General features: G+C 44.9%; 1 protein-coding gene across 1 annotated transcript in view; it reads left to right on the top strand.

Annotated features, from left to right (window-relative positions):
* The window catches only part of CSF1R (colony stimulating factor 1 receptor), a 61,132-nt gene that overhangs the window by 20,673 nt on the left and 17,296 nt on the right, over positions 1-23,163 (top strand). The window contains exons 2-10 of the mRNA XM_075602066.1: positions 4,018-4,278; positions 5,547-5,828; positions 7,175-7,311; positions 7,432-7,591; positions 8,358-8,547; positions 12,879-12,991; positions 15,427-15,541; positions 17,660-17,859; positions 18,320-18,429. Coding sequence (XP_075458181.1) covers positions 4,018-4,278; positions 5,547-5,828; positions 7,175-7,311; positions 7,432-7,591; positions 8,358-8,547; positions 12,879-12,991; positions 15,427-15,541; positions 17,660-17,859; positions 18,320-18,429 — 1,568 coding nt within the window. The remainder of the gene's footprint in view (positions 1-4,017; positions 4,279-5,546; positions 5,829-7,174; positions 7,312-7,431; positions 7,592-8,357; positions 8,548-12,878; positions 12,992-15,426; positions 15,542-17,659; positions 17,860-18,319; positions 18,430-23,163) is intronic.

Below are 23,163 nucleotides of genomic sequence, written 5' to 3'. Positions count from 1 at the left end.
GCCTCCACTTCCATGGGGTGGGTCTTGTTAGTGTTTAGTTGAGGTATCAATGGGATAGCTATCATTGCTAAGACCCCACAGCTTCATCTTCTCTGCCGACTGCATGGACAGGTGCTTCAGATGCTGGTCGTAGAACGGCCGTTAGATAATGGTCACTTGTGACCCGGTATCCAGCAAAGCTGAGGAGGATATACTTCCAGGTGGACTCGTATAATTGCTGCCGGTCCCACTCGGCTGCAGGCATCCGGTTGGGGTGCTTCATCAGGGCTGGGCGCTGGGGTGCTCTCCGATGTTTTGGAGGGTGTTTCTGTCGGCTGCACCGTGCAGGTCATAGCCTTAGGAGTGAATGTCCTGGGCTTTGGGCAGTTCTTAGAGAAGTGACCATATTGTCCATAGTTGAAGCAGCTGTTACTTTGGTTTGCACTAGCGCCGGAAGTGGGAGTCACTCTCCGGGGCATTCTGGAGGCGGAGGAAGATGCCCTCCAAGGAGGAATGTCCACAGCACTTTCTAACCTCCTTGGGCTTCGGGGCCGAAGCCCCTTTGGACTCTTCCTTGCGGAACTCCTTTGAAGAAGTCGCATGTCTCTCTCCTCTGGAAGAAAGACAGTCTAGGGGTCTGGAACTGTAAGATGACCTCTTGATCTTGTATTCGATCCATAAGGTCCTCATAGCTAGGAGGATTCTCTGTAGAGAGAGTACAGCAGATCCTAGCCACTAGGGGGTGAGTGAGTGAGGCTCTCCACACAAACTGCTTGGTCCGATAATCATCCAGCTCGGCCACACGGATGATCTTCTTGTTGATCAGGGTCCACAATGCCAGCTGCAGCTGTTGATGGAACTCAGACAATTCCTCAATCTCCTTTTGCTTGAGGGCGTGAAACTGGACCAGCAACGCAATGGGATAATCCTTTTTACCATAGGTCTTGGCTAAGGTCCGAATCAGATCTTGAGCCTCTGCGTGGCACTCATGATACAGTTGCACTATATTGGCGGCCGGGGGCCGCAAACACTATAGTATTCACTGCCATTTGATAGCGTCTGTGCACGTCCACTCTGGCAGTACTTGCACCGCATGGTCCCTCCATTCTTCAAACCCTTCTTCTCCCAGTGGTGTAGGTTGCACCCCAGAGAAGGCTTTTAGTTTGCAGTAGTGGTGGCTTTGTGCAAACTGCGTTAGTGCCTCTACCAATTGAGGTAGAGTTACTCCCAAGTCTGAGTTTCACGTGGACAGGCCTGTGATGTTCTAACGTTTGGCTAAAGGCTTGCTCTGGACTATTCCTGTATCCACTGGCGATATGCGAAGGGGGTGGGGTCTCAGCTCTGCGAGTCACCTCTAGTGTGGCCTCCGGCCTGAAGGTTACTCTGGGTGTCGATAAATCTGAGTAGGCTGAGGGGCTGGGGCCCTGTGTGGAAGTTACCAGAGGAGTTGGTAGATCAGGGTATGTTAGAGGGCAACCCATGGGCAAGGCTTCCGGTAGATTCAGGGCTCGGGGGCATCTTCCTCACATATTGCGCGGCCCGTGGCCAGTATTAGGGCACTCCAATGGTGTGGGGTCATATGTGGGGTCATAGACCGGGGAGTTGTCTTATGTGGTCACGGACGGAACTCTTGGACGTGAGGGCAGGAACTCCTCCCACTGCGACCACGTGGCTGGAGGGTCCATGGAGCTCCAAGGCCCAGTCATGGACCTCTTACTTAGAAGGCACAAACATGGTTTTGCCAATTAATTTTTTTTTCTATCTCAGGCACCCCAGGTCTGAATCACAGCAGCGCCTCCAAATGTAGCCCCCTTTCCCCTGTGTCTAGGGAAACTACTTTCTGGTGCGTTACCTGAGTGGCTTACAGGAGGCCTGATCCTCCACTTCTGGGAGAGGTCTCCCACTGGGAGTGTATCCCTATAAGATTGTCGCTGATGGTATATTCCTGCATCTGGTCCCAGACTGCAGGCTTTACTTCACCGCATAGCGTTAGTCACTGTGTCCCTGACACTATGCAGTACTGGGGAAGCGTCAGTGTAGTCAGCCAGCTAATGTGTGTAAGAGGGTAATGAACACTTGTGTATGAATGTGTGTAATGGAAATAAGGGGGGCATCTCACAAAGATCCCTATTCAATGGGCTATAAAGCCATCTTCCCATTCTTGGTTTTTAATGATAGCAAATAAGCTAAGATATGAAGAAGGGTGAGAAAGCAGAAGTGAAGTAGAAACATTTTGGGTAAAAGTGAGGGGGAACAAGAACCACTTTCCTTATGCAATGTGTTTCCTGAGTCTTGCATAGCCGCCGCATAGTACTGCATGTACAGTAGACAACTTCTCTCAATTTTGACGCAGCGCTTCAAGTCTCAGTTCCCTGTTTCCCTAAAGTTAGAGACGTTTCTGCTGAATTAACAAAACTTAAACTGATCTCTCTGGAAGTTGAGGTTTTATTCTTGTTAACATTGCAAAATGCTGTACTGGGTATGTTTCTCCACACACGCAAAGAGCAGGCACGCCGAAAATGAGTTGACTTGATAAGAACAAATCCACTACTTCCATAGGTATGCGGCACATTGCGTAATATAAGTAATGGGATGTAATGTCCATGGCACTGCAGTTAGGCGCATACAATAGTTCGTTTTGAGCGTCATCCAATTATATATTGAACAAACAACTCTCTTGGACATGTTTTCAGAGTATTGTTTCCAAGTCACACTATCAATATGCCTTTTCTTGGTCACTGAAACTCACACAGAGCTAAATTTTGACATTTGGAAAGCATTTTTACTTATGTGAAAAGGGGACTTTTTACTAAACGGGGCTTAGCATGCTGTACCTTAAGGACCATTCATTTTTATGGGCATAAAGGTGTACCGAGGCTTAGCACTTTGTAGTAAATATACCTTTTAATGCCTTAAATATTTTATATATTGGTGCAATATAAGATACCACTGCAGCAAAAAAAAATCTTAATGTCCTCAGGGACCAAATCCAGTGCTGGAAGTGTGTATACATGAAATGAGTAGTTCCGTTTTTCAAGTATATTCACATAAAATAAAAATTCACAGATGCTGTCGCATATAAAATAGTATTCAACAATACAACAACATTGTCACAGACACTAGCAATGGAAGTATTTCTAAACAGTAAAAAATAAAAAATTTGGTCTCAAAAATGTTGGATTATTTGTAGATAGTAATATTGTTTATGAAAGAGAAATTACAATAATGTACATGTTTTAAAGCAGCTGCTCTGAGTTATTACTATTTCTATAATCTTACTGGCTATCCAGAACTGCAAGGGAAGCAGTACCAAGGCATGTATCTATTAATCTCACAGATAAGATTTCTTGAATATCGCATATATGCAGACTTTTCACATGCGTTAATAAACTGTTGCGAATGTCACCGTTGCTGTTTTGGCAATAAAAGATTGCTTCAATGCAAAAGTTCTTAACAAGTTTGCTTAAGGCCAAGTTTAATTGGGCATCTCGTTCTTTTTTTATTTATTTCGCTTTCAAAATTTGGTGGAAGCATTTTTTTGTTTAAATGGCAGGACTGCTATTTTGCCACTTTTCGATCAAGGGGCTTTCAACTTTTTGGAATGTTTGATTGCAACAGTGGCAAAGCAATCCTCTGCTGGTTTGGCCACCTCAAATCTTTTACTAACGTTCTATAAATGGCATCTGAGTATGTTGACCCAATGACCTACTGTACCAGTGGTGAAAGGGATAATAAAGCATTTACGTTTTTAGCATATTCATATTATATAGAGTCTTGGTTCAGATATGCAATGTAGTGTTTTATTTAATATATGTTCTGGGTATAGAAATGATTAGTTATCCAAGGCAGTGGCTGGACTGCACGGGCTCAAGATGACGCTACATACAGTATATAGATGTGAGGGGACCTCCTTGAAATCCAAACGAGAAACTATCCATAGATATGTATATTCAAGGTGCAATCATTTCCATGTGTCTTCATGTATATGTTGATAGCCCATCCCATCTCATTGTAAATTGCCTTTTTATGTCCACACAGGTTTGGGTTCTCCGGTTATTGAGCCAGATGGAAATGAACTAGTTGTCAACTCCGGGGAAATTGTACATTTAAAGTGCACTGGGAATTACACCGTGAAATGGAAAGGGCTGACCAGGTTGCAAAAGAAACACGTCAGAGAACATGCCAACAGCACTGATGTGTACTTTGAGAAGGCCACATACACAGATACTGGAACCTACATATGTGTGTACAACAACACAAGCTATGGTGGAAACGCATCTGTGCATTTGTTTGTAAAAGGTAAAAATAATATGCACCACATAGATCAAAAACAAATGTATGGTGAGTACAGGAACACCAGCAACCCCATGAAATAGCTCCCTTTTTGCCCGAAGCCAGGGAGTTGTTTAAAAAGTGGATTGCTCAAGCCTGGGAGGGGAAATTTCCAAGTCGTGGAAAAACCTGAATCATTCTAGCAAAGTTTCTTAGAGAAAAGTATTGTTGATATTCATTGTTTAGAAAGAAAGTCCTTATTGTGTCATTGCAGGATCATCTATAAAGGTAAAGTAGATTCATCTGTTGCCTCTTCAGCACACCGTTTAGGCAGCATTAGTCACAGCAATTATTATTTTTTATTTGAAATATGCAGCATATATCCTGCTCACTGGGTTCACGTAATCACCTACAGTGAATCAATTCTACTGTCAGTGGAATGCCTCAAATACAACGTAACCAAGGTTACATTGTCTATTGTTACAGCTTGCAGCTCAGCCAAAGTCTCCTGCTGGGAACACTGCAACACTTTCCGGTTTGTGATAATTTGTTGACAAATATCTTGCACTGCTGAGCAGGTGTGCTAAAACCTACTGGTTAAAACTCATTCAAAATTGCATTGAGTTAAATTTAAAAGTATTACATAATACTACAGAACTGATTTATTATAAGAAAACACACTTGTAAGATATTGAATGTTTTGCTTCTTTAAAGTCCTGTCATAAAAACCTTGTACAGGCTGAACAGTGCAATACTAAAGCTCTACATGTCTAGGCAGGAAGGCATAGTTGCAGACTCTAGTGCATATACAGTAGATGTTACGTTGATTGATTGTTCTAGATTGACATATAAAATCTGTGGCATGTTTTTGTGAGTTTCACATTAGTCTTACTGTATCTTGCCTTTGTGTAACAAAATATTAGAATAGTTAGTGTGCCGTTCCCTCTTGAATAATGAACAATTTTGTTTTTATAACATCTTAAAATGGGCTTGGTGCTCTGATTGGTATGTGAGATAAGAAAAGAAGCCACGAAGAGAGCCATGTAATGCAGGGGTAGCCAACTCCAGTCCTCAAGAGCCACTAAACGGTCAGGTTTTCAGGATATCTCTGATTCAGCACAGGGGGCTCCATCAGTGGCTCAGTCAAAGACTGAGCCACTGATTGAGCAACCAGTGCTGAAGCAGGGATATCCTGAAAACCTGACCGGTTGGTAGCTCTTGGGGACTGGAGTTGGCCACCCATGATGTAATACCTGCAAATCTAATTTACAGTATATATCCTTATCTTGACATAGATGCATCCAATGTATGGAATACCCGCTCGGTCAGAGTCACTGTGAATGAAGATACAGATGTCATCATACCATGTCTGATAACCGACCCATCAATACCTGTATCTCAGGTCTCCCTGAAGACCCCGCATTCTATAGAACATCGGCCAAATATATCATTTAAGGCTCAGGAAGGATTTACTATTCACAATGTGCAAACAGATTACGAGGGACATTATGTTTGCCAAGCCACAGTGAATGGGACACAGAAGTCATCAGGAGAAATTCTTCTGCGAGTCAACCGTGGTAAGTTTCTAATACTTCCCAACATCACCTGCTATAGAGTTGACCTTCGGCCTTTGACAAAATGCCTCCTGGATATACAGATTAATTTGATCATTTATTTGTAACGCGCCAACATATTACTTCGCGCAGTATAATAGGGTTGGAAATCGAAACCAATAAAATAACAAGCATTAAGATACATTGTTACAGTAGGTAAGGGGGGTCCTGCCCCAAGGGGCTTGCAATCTATAAGGAAGAGTAAGTGGAAACATAGTCTAGATACAGATTTATTGTTTCAGCACCTGGGAAAGCTGGGTGGCCCAGTGACATAACTACAGCTCTTAAGGGACCCCCCAGACAACGTCGCAACGTCATGACATCCCGACGTCCATGCGTGACATGTCGCCATGTGATGCTGCGTCACCATGACTCAGCGTCACATGACCCTACGCCAACGACATCACGGAGGAGTGCTGCTCTGTTACAGAGGCCCCGCGCTCTCTTCTTCAATCCGTTTAATTGCTGTGGGGAATAGCGTGGGGCCTCTGGAACTCCTTGGGGGGGCATCAATTGTCCAGAAGGTCACAACTCCCTTCGTGCACCCCCCCCCCCTCGCCCAGCCCTCCACCCCCCCTCCCCCATGAGCTGGGGCCCTTGGGACGTTCCCGGGGGGTAGTTATGCCACTGGCATGGCCGCAACCGCAGCTGCCCTGGTGCTGGAGAATTATCGCTGTTGGGGTTTAATCTGGAAGAACGGACCTCTCACTCGGTAGTTATGGCGCGGTAGCACTATCTATGTAGCCACAACATTAAGCTTTCTCAGCCGTGGCTCTGGAGGCAGTAAGTTGTGCTATATTTGTACGTCCCTTTCTATCATTTAGGGATCAAGTGGTCAAAAACACAACTTTCATCCCTAATATGCGAATATTTAATTAAGTAAGAACAATCCTTTTAACCTAGATAACTTTGTAATACTCCAGTTTTAGTAAGAGCTTATAGTATAAAACGTTCATACTGACTAATATATTTAGGCAAGGGGTGCTCAACTCCAGTTCATAAGAGCCCCCAACAGGTCAGGTTTTCAGGACAACCCAGCTTCAGCACAGGTGGGTCAATCAGTCCCTGCTTCAGCACAGGTGACTCGATCATGGCTCAGTCTCTGACTGAGCCACTGATTGAGCCACCTGTGCTGAAGCAGAGATATCCTGACCTGCTGGGGGGTCTTGGAGTTGAGAACCTCTGATTTAGGCAATTCTTCCAAGGAGGCTGTGTGAAGGGGTGTGGTAATTTCGTATCCTACTGTACATACAGGTTGTTTGAAAATGCTTGACTTCCCCCCCCCCCCCCCCCCCTTTTTCACTGTGCAGTGGTGAAGTTTCCTCCCGCAGTGACTTTGGAATCTGGAGGTTATGTCAGAGTAATGGGAGAAGAATTCCAAATCATCTGTAATGCAACTGGCCCCGCTGTCTTAACCACCATTAACTGGGAACATTCTGCAGAAAATGTAAACGTCTTCATTTTGCTTGGCTTTCCTATTGTAAACTATTAGAAAATAGTAAGATTTTTTTTTGATGGAACATAATGCTTGTGTAAGACTTGTACAAGTACATTTTTTTTTTAACAGGTCGCATTCGAGGAAAAACTGATGACTAAGGAGTCTGTATATACTTTAATGTCCACATTAAGCATCCACGGGGTGAAAATAACTGACGGTGGGAACTTTACTTGTATCGGAAAAAATGAAAGGGGCTCAAGTCGAATTTCTACATTCCTCCAGGTTGAAGGTACTGAAAAACACCTGAAAACATTAAAATATATATATATACTGTGTATGTATTTTGTAACTATAAGAAATAATGATAATTACAAAAAAAAAAATCATTAAGAAACCCTGGCATACATTTCCTGAGCTAATAACATCACAATCTTTCAACTTCGGTCAAGTCTTTTGTAGGATAAATTCATGCAATGACCAAAGAATTGAATGTTGTGTACGAGTTGAAGCCTCAGTGTAAAAATATTGTGAGATAAGAAAATTACTATCTATGACTGCGTACCATGGTTGTAAATGTTTTTGTATAGTGCCAGGTCTCAAGTACCCCCAACAGATCAGGTTTTAAGGATATCCCTGCTTCAGCACAGGTGGCTCAATCAGCCCTTGCTTCAGCACAGGTGGCTCAATCAGTGGCTCGGTCAAAGACTGAGCCACTGATTGAGCCACCTGTGCTGAAGCACAGATTTCCTTAAAGCCTGACCTGTTGGGGGTACTTGAGGACTAAGCCACTGATTGCGCCACCTGTGCTGAAGCAGAGATATCCTTAAAACCTGACCTTTTGGGGGTACTTGAGGACTGGATTTGGAAATCACTGACAGTGTATCAAATTCCTGTTCTACAGACTTCTCTTTACAGGCTCTATTCTTGCGCTTAGTACTTCCTTTCTAGTAATACCTTACTTTTATATGGTTTAGAGAGGCGGGCAATGCATACACAGGTTTTTCTGTAACAAGCAGAGAATAATCTAACAGCTGTGGTTTTTTTTTGCCTGGCAGAGAAGGGATATGTGCATCTCTCAACCTTACAAAACAACAGTTTTTACCTGAGACCGGGAGAGAATGTGGAGCTGAAGGTCGAGATTGACGCATACCCCAGTAACCTATCCTGGAGCTGGACACACGAGAATCTTGAGAAGACATTGAACACATCTTGTCCTGGGACACTGCGCCCCAACGGAAGTAACAGGTCTGACTTTTACAGTAAAATTCCGTGTCATGCGATTGTTCACTTCAAGTAGGTCGCAACCAGAAGGTGCCTTGTTGCGGAGAAAAAAAAATCTTTAGTGTCTGCAGCTTTAGGGTTTATACTGTGAGTTTTGGGAATCAGAATGACACGAATCGTCATTATATGAATTATTTACTGTTACCTGATTTAGAAATGCTAGTAAATGTTTTAGTCACTTCATAGGAAGCACCTTTTTTTCAGATTAATCATGAAAAGATCACTAGCCTGCTTACATTCTACCATGGTTAGTTAGTTCATTTGACCTCACTTCCAATGGACGTCCTTTCTTGCCACTTGGGCCCAGATCCACAAAAGAGTGCTAAGCTTTGGGGTTCATTCATTTGAATGAACATAAAGGGGTGCCAAAGCTACACATCATTTTATGGATCAGATAGTCCATTACCTAGACTTGGGCTAAGATGCTTAACGTTGCGTCTGCCATTGATGTTTCTGTTACATTGATCTGGAAGCAGTGATATAATAAGGGTTTTATCAAGGGTACCGTTATTTATAATTATTTGCAACATGTTGAAGCCATACATTGAAATTGCTTCCCTGATTCACAATGCTATGGAAAGATATAAATCAATTAAGCATGACCTTTTTAAAACAAGAAAACATATTATTACCAAAAATATTTCAACAATTTTATGGAGTGCCTGAGGAGTGCACATTGATCAGTCTGAGATTGCTTACACAAAATATGTAAATTACTTACATTAAGGTGGATATTTACAAAGTACCAGAAATGGCCATATTGTAGCATTCTGCAGATCCAGATTTTCATTTACAGTCCCCTTGTTAATGAAGCTACATTTTATGTAATGGCTTCCAATGTTGTGTTAATAAATAGATTCTACTAGCTGAGAGACCCGGCGTTGCCCGGGATGTAATGTTCCCGTTCCTCTCTCTCCTCCCCCCTCTCTCTGTTTGTCCCCCATTCACATCAATCCAGTCCCCCCCCTCCCTCCCTCCTTTACAGCTTCATGTAGCGTGTGTGCGTCAGTCAGTGTGTGTTTGCTCGCGCGTCAGTGAGTCTGAGGCAGAAACACAAACACACACAGACTGACTGACGCACACACAGTCAGTGTGTGCCTCAGTCAGTGTGTGCGTGCGTCAGTCAGGCTTTGTGTGCGCGTCAGTCAGTGTGTGCGTGCGTGCGGCAGTCAGTCAGTGTGTGCGCGCGGGGCGTCAAAGGCAGGGGGGGGCGTCAAAGGCAGGGGGGGGCGTCAAAGGGAGGGGGGGGGCGTCAAAGGGAGGGGGGGGGCGTCAAAGGGAGGGGGGGGGGCGTCAAAGGGAGGGGGGGGCGTCAAAGGGAGGGGGGGGGCGTCAAAGGGAGGGGGGGGGCGTCAAAGGGAGGGGGGGGGCATCAAAGGGAGGGGGGGGCGTCAAAGGGAGGGGGGGGCGTCAAAGGGAGGGGGGGCGTCAAAGGGAGGGGGGGCGTCAAAGGGAGGGGGGGGCGTCAAAGGGAGGGGGGGGCGTCAAAGGGAGGGGGGGGCGTCAAAGGGAGGGGGGGGGCGTCAAAGGGAGGGGGGGGGCGCCTCAAAGGCATGGATTCCTCCCCCTGCATTTCCTGCAGTGGACAGGAGGGGGGGGGCAGTGGACAGGAGGGGGGGGGGCAGTGGACAGGAGGGGGGGGGGCAGTGGACAGGAGGGGGGGGCAGTGGACAGGAGGGGGGGGCAGTGGACAGGAGGGGGGGGGGCAGTGGACAGGAGGGGGGGGCAGTGGACAGGAGGGGGGGGCAGTGGACAGGAGGGGGGGGCAGTGGACAGGAGGGAGGGGGCAGTGGACAGGAGGGGGGGGGGCAGTGGACAGGAGGGGGGGGGCAGTGGACAGGAGGGGGGGGGGCAGTGGACAGGAGGGGGGGGCAGTGGACAGGAGGGGGGGGCAGTGGACAGGAGGGGGGGCAGTGGACAGGAGGGGGGGGGCAGTGGACAGGAGGGGGGGGGGCAGTGGACAGGAGGGGGGGCAGTGGACAGGAGGGAGGGGGCAGTGGACAGGAGGGAGGGGGCAGTGGACAGGAGGGGGGGGCAGTGGACAGGAGGGGGGGGCAGTGGACAGGAGGGGGGGCAGTGGACAGGAGGGGGGGCAGTGGACAGGAGGGGGGGGCAGTGGACAGGAGGGGGGGCAGTGGACAGGAGGGGGGGCAGTGGACAGGAGGGGGGGCAGTGGACAGGAGGGGGGACGCAGTGGACAGGAGGGGGGGCAGTGGACAGGAGGGGGGACAGGAGGGGGGACGCAGTGGACAGGAGGGGGGACGCAGTGGACAGGAGGGGGGGGCAGTGGACAGGAGGGGGGGGCAGTGGACAGGAGGGGGGGCAGTGGACAGGAGGGGGGGCAGTGGACAGGAGGGGGGACGCAGTGGACAGGAGGGGGGGCAGTGGACAGGAGGGGGGACAGGAGGGGGGACGCAGTGGACAGGAGGGGGGGGCAGTGGACAGGAGGGGGGGGCAGTGGACAGTGACACACACACACACACACACACACACACACACACACACACACACACCTCTCAGTTGATGCGCCCTTTCTCAGTTCCGTTTGGCGCCGGAGGTGGGGAGCGACACCTACCTGTACTTCCGGCCGCCCCACCGTCTGACTCGGCGCCGCGAGGGAGGAAGGGGGTCCGCCATCTTACGCGCCGCGTGGCAGCTGCGGGAAGCGAGGTGATTTGGAGCGGGGAGGGGGGAGAGGTGATTTGGAGCGGGGAGAGGTGATTTGGAGCGGGGAGAGGTGATTTGGAGGGGGGAGAGGTGATTTGGAGCGGGGAGAGGTGATGCCGCTGGGGAGGGGGAAGAGGTGATGCCGCTGGGGAGGGGGAAGAGGTGATGCCGCTGGGGAGGGGGAAGAGGTGATGCCGCTGGGGAGGGGGAAGAGGTGATGCCGCTGGGGAGGGGGAAGAGGTGATGCCGCTGGGGAGGGGGAAAAGGTGATTTGGAGAGGGGAGAGAGGTGTGTGTGTGTGTGTGTGTGTGTGTGTGTGTGTGTGTGTGTGTGTGTGTGTGTGTGTGTGTGTGTGTGTGTGTGTGTGTTTTATTTATTTTTTTGGACCTTTGGCCCGTCACTCCGCCTCAGGCCAATGAGAGGTGTGGGGGGCGGGCCAAGGGGGTGGTGTGAGTGTGTGAGGCCAATGAGAGGTGTGCGGGGGCGGGCGGGCCAAGGGACCAATGAGATTGCCGCTAGGGACACCGGACATCCAGCAGGCAGGCATGCATGCATGCAGGCAGGCAGGCAGGCAAACATACAGTGCTTTCACTAATATAGTATAAGATTAAATGTACATTAGGTTAATTTTGCACCTTCCACAACATACTTACACATAAGTCCTTCACAACTTTTAGTATCTTCCCAAGCACCTTCTGATGGGAAGGAATATATGGAAACCACAGAGGTGCACACACACATCTACCAGCAATTCCATCTGATCCTAGTCCTCCTGAAGGCCAAGAAGATGCCGTACAGAGATGGTGGCTTTGCATATGCAGTCGGTCAGATCCCAACTCCTCCTAGAGCCTGGGGCAGAATTTGGCACATACAAGAAGACGATGAAGGACCTCCTAAATGTGCTTCTCTTGTTGGACGCATGTCTTCTGCTCACCAAAATATTGTGGAGGACCTCTGTGACCATGTAGCAGCTGTGTGGTTCCCGATATAGCAGCAATTACTGCATCAAATGCAACTCAGAATCCAGTGTGCACATCAAAGATGCATCAAGCCCAACCAACAGCTGTTATAACATCACTGACATTGGTTTCAAGTGAGCTCCTTGTATTTCAAAGGAACCAGTCCAGGGCAGAGTGCTGCCTCACCTGACACTCTTCCCTCATCTCTGTCCTCATTATTTCTACGAGGCACTGAACAGCATTACTAAACTGAGATGCTTGCACATCCCTCAATGGGAGAAGATTATTGATTGGTTTCTGTAAGGCTCTCAGGCTTAAGCTGTATGTTTTCCTGACCATATATTCCACTTTTTGTTATGGGGGTATATTTTTATTTAATTCAGTGCCCTACAAATTGTGGGCACTATGTTAATTCACCTAAAAAAATAATGGAGAGAAAATACAGCAGCTTAATAAATACTTGGACCGCATCTTTTCCACTACGTGTCTTCTTCACTTCAGCGTGTCTTGTGAAGCTAAACGGCGTCCATCAGCAGCCACAAGACACCTTCCAGATACTTACTGGAGGTGCCTTATGATGCCAGAATATGTGCTGGACCACAGCACGACTTACCAAGCCTCCCCCTGATGTGTTACACCCCAAGTCATACTTGTTATTTATTTTTCTAGGTATGAGAGCACCTTGACCCTGCACAGGTTAAAAGAAAGCGAGAGTGGAAAGTACACCTTTTTTGCTGCCAATTCAGAAGCTAATTCCTTGACCTTCAACATCTTCTTATACAGTGAGTATTTTGCAGATAATTTATCAGTGAAGCAGGCGAACAGTAATTTCATTTGCGGAGGCACTTCCTAAAGTGTCCCTCGTAGGACCAAAATAAAGCAATTGCAGTACCAGGTTTAATGGATTACATTTCATGATGCATAGGCACTTATTCTAAATTATTTGTATAATAACTTAATTGACTCGTCTAATCACCATGTTCTTTGAGGGGGGATTGGGATGTTGCCCTTTTACTGATATCAGACAGCAAGCAGCTGTGAAGATATGTGAGATTAATTTACTGGTTGAACGGTTGGTATTTTCAACCGGTGTGGCTAGTATAAAAATCACTGGATCTATCGGGAGCGGGATGTCTACTATTTCCTCTATTTGTTTCCCCACTATAACCCAGTATTTCTTGATCTTGGGGCAGGACCACCAAATGTGAGCTATGTCTCCCACCTGACCACATCCTCTCCAGCTAAGAGTTGTGGAGCTAGGGAAGATCTTATGTAACCTGGCGAGTGTTAGGTACCACCTAAAGAGGATTTTATAGATATTCTCTTTGGTGACTGTACATATCGAGGTTTTTGAGGCAGCTTCCCAGATCTCATCCCAGTCATCCTGGTCTATTTCTTCTTGGAGATTCTTCTCCCATTTCCCCTTATACTCGAGGTCCGGGGAAGGGGACCAAGCCTCCAGGTCTTTATAAATAGTAGAGATCAGCCCTGGCTGGTACACCCTATTTCTGCATAGGGATTCAAATCTTGTACAAAGAGGGAAGATCAGAGATAGACACGTATGAAGGAGAAAGTGCCTAACCTGACGATATCTAAAAAGCTCGCTTTCTGGGAGAGCGTGTTTGAGACGTAATCAGTCATACTTGATGACCTGATCCTTCAATATCAGGTTACCAAAATCTAACACCAACCCCCTGAGCACAACATGAAACCTGTTTTAAGGTACTACAGCTCAACCCTGTTATAACACAATCCGTTAAAACGCGAATCCGCTTATAACACGATGCAAGGGTGGCTCCCAATTTTCGAATTTATGAATACTTTACAACACAATTATTGGTATCTTAAATACTTTATTGTACAATACATACAATTGTACATTATTTCTAACGCGATCCGCTTATAACACGATGTGATTCTTTGGACCCCAAGCACAGCGTTATAAGGGGGTTGAGCTGTACTACCAAATGCAAAATGTGACCTTTCAGTTTGAGGGTGTTAACGTGGTCCTGTGTAATGGTTCGTTCCATTCATCCCATGAAAGGACGTATCTGCTTGCAAAAGGTTTATCAACCATTTTTATGATGTCATAAGTTTCCTCTTCTACGTGTTATAAGATCAGTGCCCAAGTCATGCTTATTTTATTAGGGTTTGGGAAGATTCAATTCCCCCATTATACCACGCTGCGGAATATGTTGGCGCTTTACAAATAACCGATAATAATAATTATAAAATGTTGTACAGATGCATCCTGACATCTTCCAACGAAATAAAATAAATTTCTTCCAGCTCTTTGGGAAAGTGAGGGCAAAGCAGTTATATTTTACTCTGCGCAATACTTTTTTTATGGTTGGATATTGCCACACTCGTTTGACCCCTGGACGTAGCTGAAGATAGTCAGGCTACATCTGTACATTGATAGACTGCGTCATGACAGTAGTTTTGAAGGACAGACTTTTACCTACTGTAAAGGAGCAATTCATGCTGTTTTAAAAGTTTTTAACACAGGTTTGAAGCAGGCGTCTCTGGAGCTGAACCCCTTCAATTTCAGCTCCAGGGACCCACTGCTTTCAAAGATACTTACCTTCGAAGTGGCAGCCGGTAGCCGCTCCGGCTTAGATAACTGTGTCTCAAAGTTTAAAGCTCCCACGTTACGCTGGCAATAGGAGGGTGAACCTGGTGACGTCACAGCTTCCTATTGGCCCGCAGGGCGCGGGAAGCTTTGAAACTCCACCATAATGTGAACCCTGGTAGTCGAGCGAAGCGGCTGCCGGCAACTCTTACGGAGGTATCTCCGGAAGCAGGGGGGGTCTCCGGAGCTGAAATTGATGGGGTTCAGCTCCTGAGACGCCTGCTTCAATCCTGTGTTAAAAAAAATGATAACAGCATGAATTGCTCCTTTAAAGTAGATAAAAGTCTGTCCTTCCAAACTACTTTCATGATGCACTCTATGTACAGATGTAGCCGGGCTAACTTCAGCTATGTCAACGGAAGCAGGGGGTCCCCAGAGCTGAAATTAGCGGGGTTCATCTCTGGGGACCCCCTGCTACAATCCAATGTAAAAAAACAAACAAAAATGGCTTGAATTGCCACTTTAATGCTGGGTACTGGCTGCACAGACAAATACTGTAGCTAAATTAGCCTAGGAGAGTCCATTACATTTGTTGTTCTTTAATGCCTTCTGCTGATTTCTGCCTGTTTTATCTCTGTGTTGCAGACCTTCCCACTGCCAGTATATGTGTATTTCCATTCAACAACACCAGAAAAGTGAAGTGCAGGGCCCTTGGTTTCCCAACGCCAACCATTACATGGTTCCAGTGCCCCGGCCAAAGGTGAGGAAACTCAAGTCTTTTTCCTTCACTAATCAACAACACGCCTCATGCAAGAGCACTTCCATGTAGTTGCAACCTGAAAATCACAGAAGGGCTGTTGATTGTGGGGGAGGGAGAGGGAGAGGGGGAGAGGAAGGGGGGAGAGGGAAGGGGGAGGGGGAGAGAGGGAAGGGGGAGGGGGAGAGAGGGAGAGGGGGACAGGGGGAGGGGGAGGCGGACAGGGGGAGGGGACAGGGGGGAGAGGGAGAGGGACAGGGGGTGAGATTTTGATAAAGCAAAGATATACGCTACTGCAGAACAGGTGGTAATTTGCAGAGCTGTGTTAATGCACTACTAGTAGAATGAATTTATTTATTGTCTTCAGTAATGTGTAGGGCACAACGTTACATACAACATATATTCCAATCCGCAGATCATTACCTTTGTCCCGGGTAAAATCGGACAGGCTTGCACACGTATAGGTCTTAGCTTATTGGTTAAACATTATTCTATATATGCAGTTCCCCATCTTGTTAAAGTTTTCCTTACCCTGCTGTACAATAGCTTGCCTCCTTCCACCTCTCTAGGTTTTTGCCCTACTCACCGACTTGTGTCTGATCCCAAAATTGAAGCACCCCTTCAACCCACTTTGACATCTCTGGACTTTGAAGCACTTTATCAAGGAAGCTCAGGATGAGTTTCTCTGATAAGTCTCTTTGAAGTTTGCATGAAAACCAGTTCTGTGCTGCCTAGTTGGGTGGCGCAAGTGAGAATAAGCAGTGGGGGGTTAACATGTGAACACTCTATTGCAGACTTTGATAGTTTTTCTCTCTCAAATTAAAATATAAAAACCAGACCCAAAAAATAAATAAGGTTGGTTATCACATATTTCATTTGTGGGGGAGTACAATTTTGGGCACCAATCCTAAGAAAAAACATTATGGAACTAGAGAGAGTGCAGAGAAGAGCCACAAAATTAATAAAGAGGATGGACAATCTAACTTTTGAGGAGAGGCTAGCTAAATTAGATTTATTTACATTAGAAAAGAGTCTAAGTCTAAGAGGGAATATGATAACTATATACAAATATAGTCGGGGACAATACAAGAGCTTTCAAAATAACAATTTATCCCACGGGCAGTACAAAGGACTCGGGCTATCCCTTAACAAGGAAAGGGTTCTTTACCATAAGGGCAGTTAAAATGTGGAATTCATTACCCATGGAGACTGTGGTGGCAGATACAATAGATTTGTTCAAAAAAAGGTTGGACATCTTTTTAGATAGGAAAGGTATACAGGCATACCCAGGGTTTAAGGACACTCACTTTAAGTACACTCGCGAGTAAGGACATACCGCCCAATAGGCAAACGGCAGGTCACTCTTGCGCCTGTCAGCACGTCCTGAACAGCAATACCGGCTCCCTACCTGTACCGAAGCTGTGTGCAAGCGGGGAGACTATGGAGTCTCAAATGCGTTATTTACATCAGTTATGCACGTATATGACGATTGCAGTACAGTTCATGCATTGATAAGTGGGGAAAAGGTAGTACTTCACTTTAAGTACATTTTCGCTTTACATACATGCTCCGGTCCCATTACGTACGTTAATGCGGGGTATGCCTGTTCAAGGATATACCAAATAAGTATACATGGGAAGGATGTTGATCCAGGGATTAATCTGATTGCTAATTCTTGGAGTCAGGAAGGAATTTATTTTTCCTCTTATGAGATATGATTGGATGATATGACTCTGGGATTTTTTGTTTGCCTTCCTCTGGATCAATAAGTAAGTATAGATATATGATAAAGAATCTGTTATCTAAATTTAGCATAGGTTGAACTTGATGGACGTATGTCGTTTTTCAACCTCATCTACTATGTAACTATGTAACTATGTAACTATGGGGGTAAATACCAAAATTCCTGTTATATATTTTTTTGTGTTCCAGCTCATAAAATGCAACAAAAAATAGCATGGAGATTTATTCACAATAAAAAATCCAACATGTTTTAAGGTTGGAGTTCTTCTTTTAAAAATGTGGACTGTTTCACTATATTTCATACTGAAATTGCTCATTTCTATGTGCATGATCTATTCATCTTCTGACTACAAAGCATATTCGTCTCTCTTCCTCTAGCTGCAGTGAGAACGGGAGACAGGTTATACCAGGAGGGAGAACCAAAGTTCTTGGGGTGGTGGATCCCTTCCTCAGATCAGAAGTGGAGAGCGTGTTACGCCTCACTGAAAAGCCGGATAACATCACCATTGGCTGTATGGCCTCCAACATTGTGGGAAACGCCACTGAAGTGACAGTGCTATCAAACTCCTTGCTCACAGGTGAGCTGTAATCAGTGTAAACATGGGAACCATAATAGCACAGAAAATATCTTGGCAATTCAGCAGCTGTGTTAGGTTGTGTATGGGATCCACCCTCCCCTCTAAAACAAACAATATAAACATTACTTAACTTTGAGTAAGATAGATGGACAAACCTTTAAGCTTCTGGCACTAAAGTCAACCGGGCCCCCTAAATCCATTATAGGTTCTTGGCATGCATAGTAAACCAAGCACAGGTCTATTTGCCTCATTAGTAACACCTGTAAATAGTTCACTGATAGCTTCACAAGTTCTTAGCTCTAGATACCTACGGTGCCAGTATGGGTATTGTGCACCTGATCCAGTGTCCCCTTGAAGTCAAGATGAGTGAATGCCAGAACGGGAGCAGTAGGTTGTACCGGCGCTTAAGGAATCTGGACCTTCTTTTCTTGAAATAACTCTGTTTGTTTGGTTCCAATAGTGATGCAGTTGGTCGAACACAAGCTTTTCAACGAAGTGTTGGCGGCGTCTATTGGAATAGCAGTTGTGCTCTTCCTGTTGCTCATCGGCCTGTGTTATAAATACCAGAAGGTATGCCAATTCTCATAACAATATGTTGCTTATAGTGCGCCCGAGTTCTGTTAGAACTGAAGAACCTCACATCATTGCTCTATAGCAAGGGGTGGACAACTCCAGCCCTAAAGGGCCACCAACAAGTCAGGTTTTCAGGATATTCCTGCTTCGGCACAGGTGGCTCAATCAGTCTTTGACTGAGCCACCTGAGCTGAAGCAGGGATATCCTAAAAATCTGTTGGTGGCCCTTAAGGACTGGAGTTGCCCACCCCTGCTCTACACTGTTCTGCAGTCTTTTATGTTGGTTGTCATCTTACAGATGTGGCTTGTGGTATTCACTCTTATGGCACTATGACCATACGTCCTTAGGCTGCGGCCATGCTAGCGCTGAGTGTGCTGACGAGTTTAGTTTCAGCAAGTGAAATTGTCCCGGGCACGGACGCTCACCCACGCTTGGCGCTTGCGTGAACAAAAAAAAGAGACTTTCAAGCGCGCTCAACTTACCCGCAATGCCCTCCCCCCCCCCGCGCGCATGCACTTGCCAAATAGGCAGGACACCCAATGCTCATGCTTGGAGAGCTGGTGATGTCACCACTGTCAAGCATGAGCGCGGTCAGTGCCAGCGTGGCCGCATCCTTACAGCTCACAGCTTAGCACCACTTGCTAAATATCGACTAAATTCTTGAAGTTGATTATCTTGTTATATGCTGTGCCAACCGTTTCGTGTTTTGAATGATTGGTACAAAACAAAACACATTTATAGCAAAGAAGCTTAATTTTTATAGGATATTTGTTGATAAATATGGTTGCCGTCTTTTAGCCCAGTTTTACACCCAGGAAACCACATAGCCTCCCACGAGAGGGATAATTAGGTCCCCTAGAGATAAAAAGAACAGTTGATACGTTGCGAACAATGTAAAGTGCTAATATTTAAATCTACTTTGCTAAAAGCCAAAGACACGAATAAAGCAAAACAGCTTGCATGTTACAGTTACACATCCATCAGTAAGAGGCTACAAGACCAAAACCAAGTCGGAAACGGTGTTGTAACGCTTCTTGAGAAATCTCAGCTAAACCTGTACGTATTGAGGAATGCAGAGGTTATGGAAGAAAAAAAAAAAAATCAAAATCATGGTTAAGAAAAAAGGGAACAGAAAGGACGGCAGTTTCAACTCTTACGTGGATACAAACATCCGTTTCCAGTAAATTAATATAGGACAAAACAGGGCAGTGACTAGAGATTTACTGACTTTTTTCTTCATAAAACATAACACTTAGCCACAAAATGGCCGTGTTCAAGAGCTGTCTCCAAAAGCATGGGGGGGGGGAGGGGAGTGATTGTAGTGTAATGTAATGTTCCTTTTTAAGGACCTAGAACTGTTGTCTCCTGGATTCCTAACTGACACACTGCAGGGGTATGGCTTATTAGCTGCTGACTGGGGAACATTATTATTGTTCCTGTATTGTGATTTACAGCCGAGCCAACGAGTATTCTAAAACTTGCCTTAAACTAGCCAGGTACATACTGGGTACATTTCAGTGACATTTCTGCCGAGGCTAATGGCCCATCAGATTAACACAGCAGGGGTCCCTGGCAGTCCCATTCAGTTTGAATGGGACTGCCAGGGACCCCCGCTGTTAAACCGATGGGCCATTAGTCTGTCTGCAGAAATGTTGCAGCATGTACCCAGCATGTACCTGGGTCTTTTTGGAGATTGCCCCAGGTTTGTTTTAGAATAATCGTCGGGACTACAGTAGTTTGAGTGATTCTCCAAAATAGTTTTTAGATGGATGCAAATTCGTGTATATATATGTGGATATAAATGCTTTATTTTTTGGGAAGGGATTTTGTGCGGTAAATTTAATTCTTTATATATATTTGTTTTATATTGTATTCATTTAGTTCACAACTACCCAGCACCCCACTATATTTATTGGCAACTAGATTTTATGAGCATGGTTCATCACATTCTGATAATATGTGTTTGGTTTTTGTATTAAGTCTACTCTAACTTTGTGGACCAACATATTCATTTCAAATCTCGAAACCCTGCTAGTGTGTCTAGGTGGTGTCACAGATGAAGGCATGGAAAGATGTAGACTACTTGTAGAGGCGATGGTCAATCGATGCAAAAGCCTGTGGTTTCATCAGTTCCAATGCCAGACTAGGAGTGGTTCACGTAGCCACGGATGCAGAGATGCAGAGCACAGCAGAGAAACAGGACTCCATGGGACAGCAGCGGTATGGTAAAAAAGATACTTTATTCACACATCATGGTGCAGACAGGGATGGGTGCAAAAAATCTCCGTCTCTTACGCGTTTCACGCCTGTGCGGCGCTTCATCAGAGAGTACAGGTAGGTGTGCCTCATTCCTCCTCTTATAGGGATGCCAATTAGCTACATTTGCAGTCAGCCGTGGTGATCGAAACCGGAAGTGACGCGGCCGTGTTACTAAACCGGAAGTGACGTTGCGCAACTATGCGCAAGACAGTCTTTAGTTACGAGCTGTCTCCGTGGTTGTAGTAATAAATACGTCATCTCAATACTGGAGACAACAAGAGGGAGGGCCAATTGTCAAGATTTACAATGTGCCGTCATGATCGAAAAAAACGGAAGTGACGCGGCCGTGCTTCTAAACCGGAAGTGACGTGTCGCATCTATGCGCGAGACAGTCTTTGTTTACAAGCTGTCTGGGTAGTCATGACACCACACACGTCATCTCAATACCGGAGATGATAGGAGGGAGGGAAAGGATTAGTATGTGAGGGGGAATGTGGCACAAATACCTTGCTAAACAGTCATTTAAGCTAAGTAAAGCAAGGTATATTAAAAACAATTGTGTATATATAATAACCTATCAGAGGACATCTAGAGAGCCATATTGCCTATATAGACATGTCAATTCATAAACATACTAAATGTATATGTAATGGATCAATTAGTAGAACAAGACCAAGGACACAAGATATACTAATCAAATAAAGAAATATGTATACACAACAACAGGACTATGGAAACCATTTTTTAGAGAGAATATCAATTTACAATCTTGATTAGATAACTAAATAAAGAAATACATAGATCTTATAATATGTATATATAGTTTTTATAATTATTGTAAGAAATGTTTCAACTCCCAATCAGTATTTATACCCCCGGGTGATAATGACCCGACAAACTTAGGAGTATTCGATACAACAGTAATTAGATCTTTATCTAACTGTAAAATCCTCCAATGCTTTTCTATAATTTGTTTGATATGATTTGCCTGATTACTGTACGTAGTAATGAAAAGTGGTGTTTCTGAGACTTGATCTCTTGGATTCCTATTTTTGGACTTATTTTTGCATAGAGAGGTATTTAGTAGTTCTTCTCGTTCTGTACTTAAGGCTTTTTTAAAAGCAGATTGAATATCAGATTCAGAGTAACCTCTGTTTCTAAATCTATCGTTTAATATCTCAGATTCTTCCAAGAAGGATTCTTCTGTAGAACAAATCCTTCTTAGTCTGAGATATTGTCCAATTGGAATACCACGTAATAGCGGTTTTGGATGACTACTATTGGCCCTAAGGAGGGAATTGCGGGCATTAGGTTTACGGAACAGGTTTGTCTGAATTTTACAGTCAGTATCCACAAATAAATTAATGTCCAGAAAATTAATATGATTGAGGTGTATTAATGAAGTAAATTTTAAATTAAAAGTATTGTTATTGAGATAGTCAATAAATTCCCAGTGTAGAGTAATCTCCCCTCCATATCAGAATGAGGTCGTCAATGTATCGACGATAGAAAATAATATTATTACGGAATGGATTAGTGACACCAAAAATGTGAATATTTTCCCAAAAACCCATGTCTATATAGGCAATATGGCTCTCTAGATGTCCTCAGTTAGATAAAGATCTAATTACTGTTGTATCGAATACTCCTAAGTTTGTCGGGTCATTATCACCCGGGGGTATAAATACTGATTGGGAGTTGAAACATTTCTTACAATAATTATAAAAACTATATATACATATTATAAGATCTTATTATCATATTATAAGATCTATGTATTTCTTTATTTAGTTATCTAATCAAGATTGTAAATTGATATTCTCTCTAAAAAATGGTTTCCATAGTCCTGTTGTTGTGTATACATATTTCTTTATTTGATTAGTATATCTTGTGTCCTTGGTCTTGTTCTACTAATTGATCCATTACATATACATTTAGTATGTTTATGAATTGACATGTCTATATAGGCAATATGGCTCTCTAGATGTCCTCTGATAGGTTATTATATATACACAATTGTTTTTAATATACCTTGCTTTACTTAGCTTAAATGACTGTTTAGCAAGGTATTTGTGCCACATTCCCCCTCACATACTAATCCTTTCCCTCCATCCTATCATCTCCGGTATTGAGATGACGTGTGTGGTGTCATGACTACCCAGACAGCTTGTAAACAAAGACTGTCTCGCGCATAGATGCGACACGTCACTTCCGGTTTAGAAGCACGGCCGCGTCACTTCCGTTTTTTTCGATCATGACGGCACATTTAAATCTTGACAATTGGCCCTCCCACTTGTTGTCTCCAGTATTGAGATGACGTATTTATTACTACAACCACGGAGACAGCTCGTAACTAAAGACTGTCTTGCGCATAGTTGCGCAACGTCACTTCCGGTTTAGTAACACGGCCGCGTCACTTCCGGTTTCGATCACCACGGCTGACTGCAAATGTAGCTAATTGGCATCCCTAT

The sequence above is a fragment of the Ascaphus truei genome, chromosome 5 (genome assembly GCF_040206685.1).
Source record: "Ascaphus truei isolate aAscTru1 chromosome 5, aAscTru1.hap1, whole genome shotgun sequence".
NCBI lineage: Eukaryota > Metazoa > Chordata > Amphibia > Anura > Ascaphidae > Ascaphus > Ascaphus truei.
Note: the sequence above shows the minus strand (reverse complement) of the source record. Positions and strands in the feature narration are given on the sequence as shown.